General features: G+C 45.4%; 1 protein-coding gene across 2 annotated transcripts in view; it reads left to right on the forward strand.

Moving 5' to 3' along the window:
* LOC132835863 (DENN domain-containing protein 1B-like) overlaps positions 1-13,571 on the forward strand; it is a 63,601-nt gene extending 50,030 nt beyond the window's left edge. For both annotated transcript variants that reach the window (XM_060854959.1, XM_060854960.1), the window contains 6 exons: positions 1,284-1,355; positions 4,513-4,569; positions 7,817-7,951; positions 8,792-8,859; positions 9,585-9,795; positions 10,781-13,571. In XM_060854959.1, the coding sequence (XP_060710942.1) occupies positions 1,284-1,355; positions 4,513-4,569; positions 7,817-7,951; positions 8,792-8,859; positions 9,585-9,795; positions 10,781-11,902 (1,665 nt within the window). In that variant the 3' untranslated portion in view covers positions 11,903-13,571. The remainder of the gene's footprint in view (positions 1-1,283; positions 1,356-4,512; positions 4,570-7,816; positions 7,952-8,791; positions 8,860-9,584; positions 9,796-10,780) is intronic.
* Positions 13,572-14,009: the final 438 nt, after the last annotated feature.

The following is a 14,009-nucleotide window of genomic DNA, read 5'->3' on the forward strand; positions in this document are numbered from 1 at the left end:
CTGACAGTGATGATGTTGAACTGTTTGACAGCGATGGTTTTGGACTGTCTGGTAGTGACAGTGTTGAAGTGGCAGTGACAGTGTTGGACAGTCAGACGGTGATGGTGTTTCTGACAATGACAGTGTTGCACTGTCTGGCACTGATCATATTGTACAGTCTAACAGTGATGGTGTTGGACTGTGTGATGGTGATGGTGTGGGACTGTCTGACAATGACGGTGTTGGACAGTCTGGCGGTGATGGTGTTGGACTGTCTGGTGGTGACGGTGTTGGACAGTCTGGCGGTGATGGACTGTCCGACAGTGATGCTGTTGGACTGTCTGACAGTGATGGTATTGGATTGTCTGATAGCGACAGTCTAGGACTTTCTGATGGTGACGGTGTTGGACTGTCTGACGGTGTTGGAATGTCTGGCAGTGACAGTGGTGGATTGTTTGATGGTAATGGTGTTGGACTAACAGTATTGAACATTTTGATGGTAGTGGACTGTCTGATGGTGACAGTAATGGACTGTCTGATGGTGATTGTGTTGTACTGTCTAATGGTGATGGTGTTGGACTAACTGACAGCGACGATGTTGGACTGTCTGGCGGTGAAGGTGTTGGAGTGTCTGACAGCGCCGGTGTTGGACTGTCTGGTGGTGACGGTGTTGGACTGTCTAGCAGCATCTCTGTTGGACTGTCTGGATGTGATAATGTCAGACAGTCTGGCGGTGTCTGTGTTGGACTGCCTGACAGTGATGGTATTTGACTGTCTGACGGTGACAGTGTTCAACTGTCTGACGGTGACAGTGTTGGACTGTCTGATGGTGATGGTGTCGGACTGTCTGACTGTGTTGGATTGTCTGATGGTGATGGTGATGGTGTTGGACTGTCTGATGATGATGGTGTTGGACTGTCTGATGGTGATGGCCCGTCTGATGGTGTTGGTGTTGGACTGTCTGACGGTGTTGGTGTTGGACTGTCTGACGGTGTTGGACTGTCTGATGGTGATGGTGTTGGACTGTCTGATGGTGATGGTGTTGGACTGTCTGACGGTATTGGACTGTCTGATGGTGATGGTGTTGGACTATCTGACGGTGATGGCCTGTCTGATGGTGATGGTGTCCGACTGTCTGATGGTGTTGGCCTGTCTGACGGTGATGGTGTTGGTCTGTCTGATGGTGTCAGTGTTGGACTGTCTGACAATGACAATATTGGTCTGTTTGGCGGTTATGGTGATGGACTGTCTGATGTGATGGTGATGGTGACAGTGATGGTGTGATTTTTTTTCTCTGTTTGCAGAAAGGTGGTGGAGCTCTGATTCACACAGTGAGATCCAAGACCAATCCAGCCATGAAGAATATGTATAAATATGTAAGTTCAGAGTTAATGGTCGCTCCATTCACTATTGGGGTAGTATGATCCTTGAAGCTGTCTAGACTGATTGCCAAGTTGGCTATGGTCTGAACAGGAAGCTCTGAGAACAATAACAACTGGTGAAACTGAAACAATTCAGCTGTAATTGAAACATCTGTCACTCTTACCTAAGTGTTACAATATGAAATAACTCATGCAGGGATCTCACTTCCGGTCCATAATCCCTCTGATCCTACTTATGCATCTTTGGAGCTTATTGTCCAATCAGAGCCACCTATCTTTCACCTTATTTGTATCACATGGATTCACCCTTTGTGTTCTCTAACCCATGTCCAAACCTACAGTGCTGTGTGGTCTCTGCTCTCCTCCTCTCTGACCCTGCTGCTTATCTCTGATTTACTTTTTATTTCAAAAATAAACTTTATTCATAAAAATATCTTCAAGCACCTGCATAGTTATTACAGCAGTTCAGGTCTGTATAGTAGCATTTGGAGAAACAAACATTGGAGTTTGACTCTATGCAGCAAATAAACCAAAAACATTTCTCACTTGTGCAAGATTAAATTTACATATATTTGAGGCACCAGGAGGAACTGGTAACTGAACAGATTCCCATTTACCTTGGGCAGGAAGCCCTCAGATGGTGATCTGTCCCCACTGCGCCTTGGCGGCAGCTGCTCTAAGCTTCAATGCTTCTCTCAGCACGTAGAGCTGGACTTTGGGATGTGCCCATCTGCAACACTCGGTCAGGGTCAGCTCCTTGCTTGGAAAGACCAGTTAGTTCCGGGCAGACCAAAGATTGTCTTTCACTGAGTTAAAGGTCCTCCAGGCACAGTTGATGTTTGTTCCTGAGGTGTGGACATAGAGAGCATAGAGCACAAACACTTCTGTCAGAGAACTGCTTGAGATGAATTTCAACAAACACCATTGCAACTTTCCAGACTTCCTTTGCAAAGGCATATTCCAACAGGAGATTTGTGAGCGTCTCTAGCCCCTGCAGCCGCTGCAAGGGCAGTGTGCAATGGCGTGGACAGACAAGGCATGCATAATGGGATCTCCCAAGTAGTGCCTTTCTCCCCACCAGCCAAGCGATGTCTTGGTGCTTGTTGGAAAGATCTGGTGATGAGGCATTCTGCCAAATAGCTTTGACAGTCTGCTGAGGGAACAACCTAAAAGGAACCACCCTCTCCTTTTCTCTCAGGGTCCTGAGGACACTACATGCTGACCACTTCTTGATGGACTAGTGGTCAAAGGGGTTTTTCTTTGCAAATGTCTCCATGAGGGTGATAGGAAATGGTCAAAATACTTGGAGTGTTCTGTGGCTCCGAGATCTGACCAATCCCTCGCAACAGCAGGGACAGGTAGAATCTCAGTACGAGGTGACACTTGGTGTTTACGTAGCTAGGATCTATACACACCAGGATGAGGGCTACGTTAGGTATGTTCTTCCACCCTGCAAATGTGTTGCTGGTCAAAGCACAGCAGGCCAGGCAGCATCTCAGGAATAGAGAATTCGACTTTTCGAGCACAAGCCCTTCATCAGGAATAAGAGAGAGAGAGCCAAGCAGGCTAAGATAAAAGGTAGGGAGGAGGGACTAGGGGGAGGGGCGATGGAGGTGGGATAGGTGGAAGGAGGTCAAGGTGAGGGTGATAGGCCGGAGTGGGGTGGGGGCGGAGAGGTCAGGAAGAGGATTGCAGATTAGGAGGGCGGTGCTGAGTTAGAGGAAACTGACTGAGACAAGGTGGGGGGAGGGGAGATGAGGAAACTGGAGAAATCTGAATTCATACCTTGTGGTTGGAGGGTTCCCAGGCGGAAGATGAGGCGCTCCTCCTCCAGCCGTCGTGTAGTTGTGTTCTGCCGGTGGAGGAGTCCAAGGACCTGCATGTCCTCGGAAACGTCGAATTCTCTATTCCTGAGATGCTGCCTGGCCTGCTGTGCTTTGACCAGCAACACATTTGCAGCTGTGATCTCCAGCATCTGCAGACCTCATTTTTTACTACATGTTCTTCCACCCTCCCAGCGTTTTGTACATGGTGTTCCTGCAGGCACGGTCCATCTTAGACCTCCAGATGAAGGGGAAGATGGCTGAGGTGACTGAAACAGACCCATTCTGGGCCACACCTGCCCAGGTACAACACCACAGAGACAGTACCTTACACCTGATAACCAGGTTTTTACCCGCAGTGGAGAGGAACCAGTGCTCCCAAAAGTCCACTTTCTGCTTCACCTTGGTGACGCACTCCTTCCAAGAATTTGGGAAAGGCTTGGCCCCGCCAAACCATATTCCCAGCACCTTTAGGTAATCTGTCCTGACAGTGAAGGGGATAAAGAATCAGTTGGCCCAGTTCTTAAAGAACATGACCTCACAAGTCTGTTCACTGACATTGGATCCTAGTAGAAAACAGCAACACCATCCATGTACAGCGAGGCTTAGGCATACAGGCCTCCCCTGCCTGAAATAGTCACCCATCTCAGGCTCACATCCTTCCTGATGAACTCAGCAAAAGACTATCTACTTGGAATCAACAGCAATCCAGGAGGACTCACTTCACACAGAGGATCTGGTTGACTGGTATGTTCTTCACAGTTATCCTGACTGTATTGTGAACCCCCCCCGGTCTGAGGTGTGGGCACTGGCGAAGGCTATCGCTCTGTTTGGCTGATTACTGAATTGGCGGTAAGCTGAAGCCCGCATAAAGATCCACCAATTTCAGCTCAGCTCAATCAACCACCCTCCAAGTTCCACTCACAATCACAATCCAGCAACAACTGTAAGATGGGGATGAAGGTTCTCAGCCAGACCTATCCCTGGAGAACCACATTCTGGATCATGGGGTCTCCCCACTACAATCTCTGGTTTTACACACACTGCCAACAAGATTCCCACCCTTCACCTCTCCATGTTCTACTTCCCACCTTCATGGTCCTCCTTGAAAACTATCTCTTTGACTAAGCTTTACTATCTCACCGGCCTAAATATTAAATGTTGTCTGCAAAACTCTTGGGAAGCATAGGACATTTTATAATGTTTAAATGTTGTTGAGTCTCACTGAGCCTAAACCAAAGAAAGGTAGAGATTTAAGTGAGAGTGGGCAGGGGGTTATGTTTCAAGATGCAGAAAACTCACTTGTTTTGATGATCTTTCACTTCCAGGCTAAAGGTCAAGCTAAATTAGGACTGAAGGATTTGAAAAGTCGACTGAAACACAAGGTACTGACTGTTTCTTTCAGCTTTAACTTTCACTTTGTTCTCCAATGGTCTGAATTATTCAGAGCAATTAGAATTAGATAAGGGAGGGTGTTGAATGCATCAAATAAACCCTAACTTAACCAGATTAAATAAACCCTAACATAACCCGATTTAATAACCCCTAATCTAACCCGATCAAATAAACCCTAACCTAACCTGATCAAATATACTCTAACTTAACCCGATTTAATAAATCCTAAACAAACTTGATTAAATAAACCCTAACCTAACCCAATCAAATAAACCCAAACCTAATCCAATTTAATAAACCCTAACCAAACTTGATCAAATAAACCCTAACCCAATCAAATAAATCCTATACTAACCCGATCAAATAAACCCTAACCCAATCGAGTAAACCCTAACCTGATCCAATCAAATAGACCCTGACGTAATCCAACCAAATAAATCTTAACCCTAATCCTATCCCATTTCCTCTTTCTGAGTGAGGGCTGAATGAATATCAGGATAGGCAGGGATGTGGAGTAATTAGATCAGCTGTGATCTGAGTGAATGGGTCTACTCCTGCTCCTCATTCTTATGTTCATATGGGACACATTGAGAAACCTTGGGAAGATGATGCATCTAGCTCAAAGTTTGTCAACTCTCACGGGATATTTTCCAGGAAGAATCATCACATGAACTTCTATCCTCAGTGGCCCATTGCAGCTTCTGATTGGGCAAGCCATTGCATGGGAAGATCCAGCCCTACCTTTAGCTGCTCCAGGGACATCCATTGTCAAGGGACAGTCTGTTTGGTGGGTCAAAGGAAGAGTGACCCCTGTTCATGGGCCATATCATTAACCTCTTTATACAGTGTATTGAGTATAGAGAGTTGGGAGGTCATGTTACAGCTGTTCAGGTTAGGCCTTTTTTGGAATAATGCACGCATTTCTGGTCTCCCTACAAGAGGAAGGATGTTGTGAAACTTGGAAGGTTGCAGAAAAGATTTACAAGAATGTTGCCAGGGTTGGAGGATTTGAGCTACAGGGAGAGGCTGAATAGGTTGGGGCTGTTTACCCTGGAACGTCGGAGGCTGAGGGGCAAACTTTATAGAGGTTTATAAAATCATGAGGGGCATGGAAAGGGTAAATAGACAAAGTCTCTTCCCTGGGATAGGAGTGTCTAAAACTAAACAGCCTAGGTTTAGGGTGAGGGAGGAAAGATATAAAGGAGACGTAAGTGGCAACTTTTTCACACAGAGGGTGGTGTGTGCATGGAATGAGCTGCCAGAGGAAGTGGTGGAGACATTTAAAAGGCATCTGGATTGGTGTATGAGTAGGAAGGGTTTAGAGGGATATGGGTCAACTGCTGGCAAGTGGGACTAGATTAATTGAGGCTATCTGGTCGGCATGGATAAGTTGGACCGAAGGGTCTGTTTCCATGCTGTACATTTCTATGACTCTATGATCTGCAGTCTCTTTCTTAGCTAATATGCAGCAATAAAGGTTGTCCTCTATCTACCAAGTACAGCCCAGACTAGTCTGTTTGCTGTGTTACCACACACTGTATATAACATTCTTCACTCTTTACAGAATCTCATTGAAACTCATTTACAAAACATGCCTCAGTCTGTAGGTTGTATGTTACAAAACTGACCTATCCCATAATGTATGTCAACACAACACAGAAGGCATGTGCAGGAGGAAATTGCTTTATTAAGTCAGGAGTAAAATAAGAAGGATAGCAAAGCTCTGATTTCCAATAAATCCGACCTTTTGCATCAGTTTTTTAACATGGTGAGAGTAAGTGAGCTGCATCATGATTTTTTGAAATCAACGTGAAGTCCTGGTACTCTTCATTCACAATTACAGCTTACACAGGGGGGCTCACTCACAGGTTTCCCCATCTAGGTGGGAGTGGGAAGTGGCGTGGAGCTGGGGAAGGGCTTTTAAAAAGCTCTAGTTTTCTTCAGTCCAGTTTTATAGATTGTGGGACAGCACTGTGAATTTGATGCTGTGAGCTTAAAGATGTTGGCAGCCAAGAAAAAGATGGGGGAGGCTACAGTGACAGGTGTTTCGTTGTAATGCTGAGCATTATAATATAGGAGTTCACACAGTGCAGGAGAGTTTGCATCAATTATAGAATTATTTTATCGGTGTGATAAAAGGGACAGGGACCCTGGGGAGAAAGTGTAGACAGAGGGTGATACTGTGTGAAAGCTAAAGAAGCAAGTGAAATATGTACATTTGAGCCAATAGGAGAAAGTATACAAGTTTCTGAGCCTTCCAAGAAAAACCGAGAGGATCACAGCAAAACAGGATGTCTATTCACCACACAAATAAATAACTCTGGAATTTACTTTCCACCTGCCCAGAGTCAATTCAAGAATGTAATCACTTTGAGAAAGAGTTCCTGGACTACACTGAAATATTGTATTAAATCGATTTCCCAAAACTGACATGTTATTTGGAATTAGATTTCAGATGGACCTCTTCCCTATCCTTATTGATTGTTCTTAAACCCTTTCTAAGTTGCTGCAGTTAAGGACTAAAATATTTAAGGTTGTTAAGCTTTTGATATCCAGGAGTAGGGATCGCACCTTAATTATTAAGCTATGCGCTTTAGTGAGTTTTGTAATATTTCATGTGTACAGCCTTGATACTCGTTGAAGCAAATTCCTGCAGATGCTGGAATCGGTACTGAACTCAAACAATACTGCACATCACTGTGATTTCCAGCATTTTTTGTTTTCAGTACTCTATAGTGCTATTGGTTTTATTTTAATTGCTTCCTCAGTCACATCCCCTCCAACCTATCCCCCATCCAATCCGACCTATCCACTCCCCTCGCCAACTCTCTCTCTCTTTCTCTCTGTTTCGCTCTCTCTCTCTCTCTCTCTCTCTCTGTTTCGCTCTCTCTCTCTCTCTCTCTGCTTCATTCTCTCTCCTCCCCAACCCAGTAATTGGTGTTTCTTTCACTTTCTCCTGCCATTCCGGATCCTGATTCATTTTGTCCATAATCCCCTGCCTTCTCCACCTTCCCTTCACCTCCCCTCCCCACCATCCATCCCCTCACATAAACAAATAAACCTGTTGGACTATAACCTGGGTGTCATGTGACTTCTGAGCTTGTCCACCCCAGTCCAATATGGAAGATGAGTGTGAGTGTGACTGCAATGCAGTATGTAGGCACAGTGAAGCCTGCTCCAGCCTGGCCTTTCTCGTTGGAGATTGCAGTCGAGTGATGCATGGTGTTTCACTTCCAGGAGTTGAGTGTGGAGCGAGGGGTTCAGCGCGGGGGCTCCCTGAGGTGCGAGTCCATAGGAGGCTCCTCCCATCAAAGGCGTATGCAGTCGGAGAGTTTACAGAATCGCCTGCCCATCACCCAGCACTTTGGCCAGGTAAGGAGCAGCCTTAATCCAAACAGGCATGGGGTATCTGCCCCCTTGCTGCTCATCTCTAGCCTGGCACATGGGCTGTCCCCCTGCTACCCTGCTACCCTACCCCTGCCATGCCCTGCCCACTATGGACAGAACGTTATTTAACCCGAGACTGTCTTTAACTGAGTGTAATCCTGACCGACGCCAAGTAGAGCACGGCAGGGGTGGTAATTAACAGAGGATAACCCTGGCTGTTTTCTCTTTCCCCCACTGTCCCAGCTTCCCTGAAGCCCTACACCAGGTTACCTTTAGAGAGATTAGGAGAAAGTGAGGACTGCCCATGCTGGAAATCAGAGCCAAAAAATATGGTGCTGGAAAAGTACAGCAGGTCAGGCAGCATCTGAGGAACAGGAGAGTTGACATTTTAGGTATTCTCAATTCTCTTGCTCCACTGCCTGTTATGCTTTTCCAGCACCACACTTTTCAGTGACCTTTAGAGAGAGCCAGGTTCTGGGGGCCATGGCTATATCAACATGGAGGAGCGGTAAGGGGAACATCAGCTCGAAGCAAGGACCTTCACGGTCAAACAGGGGTCTACATTACACAAACAGCTGTCCCACCATCACTGCTCTCAGTCATGTCAAACAAAATGCCCACTTTCTCAACCTCAGAACAAAATGCCCCTTTGTTATTTTATGGAGGGTTTATAGGAGAGTGACAGCTGAGCTGGGGAAGATGGGGGTTGAGAGTGTGAAGTTGGTTCTGGGTGGGGATATCTGGTCATCGTGAATAAGTTGGACCGAAGGGTCTGTTTCCATGCTGTACATCTCGATGACTCTATGTTCATTGTTTTCCCTCCAGTCTCGTCCTCGGCGACCAGCTGCTCGCTCCACCAACGCAGATGCTGTGCTGCCCCCTGGGACAGACAGGTAACAATTTCAATGGCAGATACAACCCCCATCCTGACTCCCTACCACTGGGACCCTGACTATACCCACCCTCTCTACCTGTTCCTGACACACTCCCCTTTAACGGCACTTCCCCATCCCATAATCATATGTAGGAGTGACATCAGCCCCTCCCCCTCCCTGTGTGGGGTATTAACCCCCTGTCTATCCTTGTGAGGAGTATTAACCCCCTCCCTATTAACCCCTTCCGTATCCCTGTGAGGGATATTAACACCCTCCTTATCCCTGTATGGGTTATTAACCCCTTCTCCCTCCCTGTATGGGGTATTAACCCCCTCCACCCCTCCAGTGAAGGGTATTAACCTCCCCCCATATCCCTGTTAGGGGTATTAACCCTCTTCCCCTCCCTGTGTGGAGTATTTACCCCCCTCCCCTTTCCTGTGTGGGGTATTAGTGACCCCACCACCCCCAGCACCTCTCTCGTTTCCTCTCACAGCTCCCCCTTTGTGTGTCCGCTCAACATTAGGAATGTTAACACCTCCCAGGCCACGTCCTGTCACCCTGAGCTCCAACCGACTGAGCTCTCATGGAAAGACCACTCTATCTCTGTTTGTTTTGACATTTTCTTTGTAAAATGCCCGGTGAGGTTTTTATGTCCCCGTACAGGATCTGTAACCTGAGCCCATTCCAGTGGTGGTCCACCTGATTTCTGTTTTGCCTGTAATTTATTAGCCTGTCTTGTGCAGATCCAACAGTAGAGAGCTGGGGCTGGAGAGCTCACTGTACACCATTGAAGATGAGCTTCTGGATTGTAACCTTATGCAGGATGAGGATATGGATCTACTCGGTGAGATCTTTGACACGCTCAGCACACGGACAGTACACGACAAGGGTCTTCTGTATGGTACTCGCAGCCTTGATTTCCACAACTTGGATTCAATGGAGGATATCCGTAGGGTGAGAAATCCTGCAACATCGATTATTCTGTGTCTGCTCATTTCTGTCCAGTCAGTCCCTTATCTCGCAAAGCAGCTTCAAAGTCTCCAGTCCACAGAACCCATGTCTATTTCTGACATCATGTTGCCTCTCTGGGACATCATGCCAGAAAGTCAGATCCCGAATCCGCAGTGCAGTGCTGAGGGAGTGCTGCATTCTCAAAGCTTTTAGCTGAATTCCCCATTTGCCCTCTGAGATGCATGATAAAGATCCCAGAGTCAATGCTAACCAATGTTTATTCCTGCACCATCACCCAGATTAACAAGCCATCTTAAAAATACATTCACGCCCTGGAAGTGAACAAGACTGACAGATGGAGCCTACATCCAGTCACCCTGAGGTAGTCATCTGTGCAAAACAATTAAAAATAAATAAAAATAAAACTACAATTCTGTAGTGACAGCTGTAGAAAGTAGTTAAGAAGCAAGTGTCCAAATACTGGAGCTGAAAAATGTGTTGCTGGAAAAGCGCAGCAGGTCAGGCAGCATCCAAGGAGCAGGAGAATTGATGTTTCGGGCATGAGCCCTTCTTCAGGAATCGCGTTTCCTGAAGATGGGCTCATGCCCGAAATGTCAATTCTCCTGCTCCTTGGATGCTGCCTGACCTGCTGCGCTTTTCCAGCAACACACTTTTCAGCTCTGATCTCCAACATCTGCAGTCCTCACTTTCTCCAAATGCTAGAGCCAGTAAGGACAGCGTCAGTGTGCTAAATCTCAGCGATGTGTGAGATCTGTTTGAACGTACCTCTCTCTGGCTCATATTTAACTTTATTTGTGACAATATGGAGAAGACATTGTCTGGGACCAGGAAAAGCCTGACACTGCAGCCTGGGCTCACAGTATCTTATTGTCACACAACATGCATACCTTATCCAGAAGTCTGCACTAAACAGTTGTTTCAATGTATTCTCGATAAAACTGCTCATTTGTCTTTCTCATGTTTGCAGCTTAAAGACATCAATCCCAGTGAGGAAAATCTCAGCTGCAAGAGTCGGAGGGAGTCTGAACCAGTTCAGCCTGGCAGTTGGGGTTTGGACGGTTCTGCAGAGTGTGTGAAGTCCCTATCAGCTTCTCTGGATGAATCATCAGGCCTGTCGTCAGTGTCCAATAGCCAGCCAGACCTCAGGGATTCTGGCAGTCTCTCCAGCAGCAGTCATGAAGAAAACATAACAGCTCCCAAAGCAGAGACATTGAAATGCAATTCTCTGATCAACAACAACACAACAGACCCCGGACCAACAGAGGAGCCTTCATCCAACTCCCTGTCTGCCAAAGCCAATGATAAATGTACAGGGATTCACTGGGATAAAGGATCTTCACTAGCCCAGTTCAACGAAACATTGGCTGAAAATGGAGATTCTCAGCTGGAGGTGAGCAAGATTAGAGGTGAAGTGCAAACTGAGACTGTAGGGCTCGGTGAACTGAAACTATCTGAAGGTGAATTGAAGCAGCAGCATGGACAAGAAGCAGCGGAGGATCACGTCGAGAATGCAGTCGTGTGCACAGAAATTATACCTGACCAGACCAAGAACACTGAAAAATGTCCACCACCAACTGCTCCTAAAGTATCAACCATGGGGCGGAGAGGAAGGCTGACTGCCCAGGCCAACAAAGGATTAGGTGGCAGTGATACAAAGGGGGAGAGGTCCGATGGCCAGGAAATGGAATCCAAAGAGCCAGTTTCACACACCGAGTTCCCTCTGTCTGCTCCTGCAGGCATGCCCACTGGTGGGGAGGAATCAACTCCCCCCATACAGTCGGCCCTCTCTTATTTCAAGGCTCGCTCAGGGGAACAAAAGGCTGATTCCGTGAGAGGGAAGGTGCAGCAGTCACCAGCCTCAGCCGGGGGGAGCCTGGGCAGAAGTGGCAAAGCCGAGTGTAAAGAGGACCTTAATGCAGGAAAGGCCGTCCCTGAGCTCACCACCTCAAATAATGGGAGGCCGGGCAAAAGTCCACCATCTCCAGAGAGCGAGAATCAGAGACCTGAACCAGCAACACCTAGTGATAAAGATTCTGACATTACAGCTCCCAAAACAGTTTCAGAGCTAAAGAAGAGATTTGAATCCTAGCCAACAACAGAATTTCTAATTGACTTTTTCCGAGGTTGGGGCATGTGTTTTCCTAACCGAATATTGGATATGTTGGGTTTCTGATCTTTGCTTTGTGGCTGTGTGGCATGTCACCCATTAGTTTCCAGGTCAGTGACCAGAAAATTTTTTTTTACTTATATCAAAGAACTGAGCTGAAGCCTTGAAAGATGTCCATTGTAAACTGGAAGAGCGATTTTTAATCTTTCCAAAAACTTCTTCCACTCAGTAACTGTTTTAAGAAATGGCTTCCTGAACAACGACTCAAGCTCCAGAAATGTCCAGAGGAGGGATAGGGCCTGGTATTTAGAAAGTAAGCCAATATTTTTTCAGAGTTTTCTATATTTAAAAGAGCAATGTGCAGTATAGGGGCTGCAAACAGGTCCTCACACAATTGGCTTTGTGACAGGACAAGAAATATGTTATTAGTTGTGTGAAGTAGAGTGCAAGTTTGAGATAACTTGTTCAACATCCTGCAAATTTGATTGAAGTGCAGGGGATACCTAAACAAAGTAAATCTTTGTCTTAATTCTTCATTTTGTGAGTCATAAAGAGGTGAAATATTGGGATTTCAGACCATAAGATGTCAGAACACAAGTGGGCCATTCACTCTATCAATGAGATCACAGCTGATTTACTAATCCTTAACTCCACTTCCTGGCTTTATCACCATAACTCATCCTTACACTTTAAAAACCTGTCTGTCTCAGCCTTGAATATTGTTAATGCCTCAGGTAAAGAATTCCACAGATTCACTACACTCTAACTCAATAAAATCATTCTCATTTCTGTCTTAAACACTTACTCTGAGATGATGTCCTCTGGTCCTACACTCTCCCACGACAGGCATTAACATCTCAGTATCTTCTCTGTCGTGACCCCTGAAATCTTTTATGTTTCAAAAGAATCTCCTGTTATTCTTCAAAATTCCAATGAGTACAGCCCAACCTATTTACTATGAAACTGCCTCCATATCCAACCCTAATAAAGTTTCTCTGGACTGTCTCCAGTGCCAGTAAATCTTTTGTTATGTAAGGGAATCAGAAATGTTCACTGTATTCCAGCTGTGGTCTAATTTGTGCTATGTATAGTTATTGCAAGACCTCTCAGTTGTTATCCACTATCCCATTGGAATGAAGACCAACATGCCATTTGCTTTTCTTTGTTCCTGCTGAATTTGGATGCTTGCTTTTTGTGATTCATACACAAGGATCCCCAAATTCATCTGTTCCATAGCTTTCTACAGTTTTTCTCAGATGAAATAATATCATCTCCTGTAGTTTCCTATCAAAGTACATAGCCTCACATTTTATTCCATCTGCTAAGTTTTTGTCCATTCACTTAACATGTCCATATCCCTCTACAGAATCTTTGAACATCCTTAACATTTGCTTTCCCACTTGTTTTCATCTCATCAGCAAACTTGACAATGTGGCATTAATTTCCCTCATGCAAGTTATTAATATACATGATCAATAATTATGGCCCCAGCACTGATCCCTGTAGCACTCCATTCATTACTACTGTATTCTGAAAATGCCACCCTTTAGCTGTACTCTGTCTTCTACTAGTTAGCCTGTCCTCTAACCATGCTTATGTGCTAGCACTGTGGATTGTCTTCTTATTAAATAACTTTATAACAGTACCTTATCAAATGTCATTTGGAAATCCAAATATATATATGGATTCCCTTTTATCTCTCCAACGTGTTACCCCCTTAAAGAGTTCCAATAAATTTGACAGGCATTACTTCATGAAGCCATACTGACCTGCATGATTATATTTTGTATTTCTAAATGCTCTACAATTGCATCTTTATAGCAGACTCTTAACATTTTCCCAATTATAGATATTAAGCTAACTAGCTTACAGTTACATCTTTTGTCCCTCCTTTTTTGGATAAGGGCAATTGGCAGTTTTCTAATCATCTGGGATTTTTCCAGAATCTCTATTCTTGGAAAATTATTACTAGTGTGTCCACTATCTCTGTAGCTACTTTGTTGACTATCCTAGGAAGCTTCCATCACATCCAGAGAATGTACCAGCTTTTAGCCCCCAGTAGTTTTCTTTTCTCTCCAGTGATAGTTAT

This window comes from Hemiscyllium ocellatum, chromosome 45 (assembly GCF_020745735.1).
Source record: "Hemiscyllium ocellatum isolate sHemOce1 chromosome 45, sHemOce1.pat.X.cur, whole genome shotgun sequence".
NCBI classification, from domain to species: Eukaryota; Metazoa; Chordata; class Chondrichthyes; order Orectolobiformes; family Hemiscylliidae; genus Hemiscyllium; species Hemiscyllium ocellatum.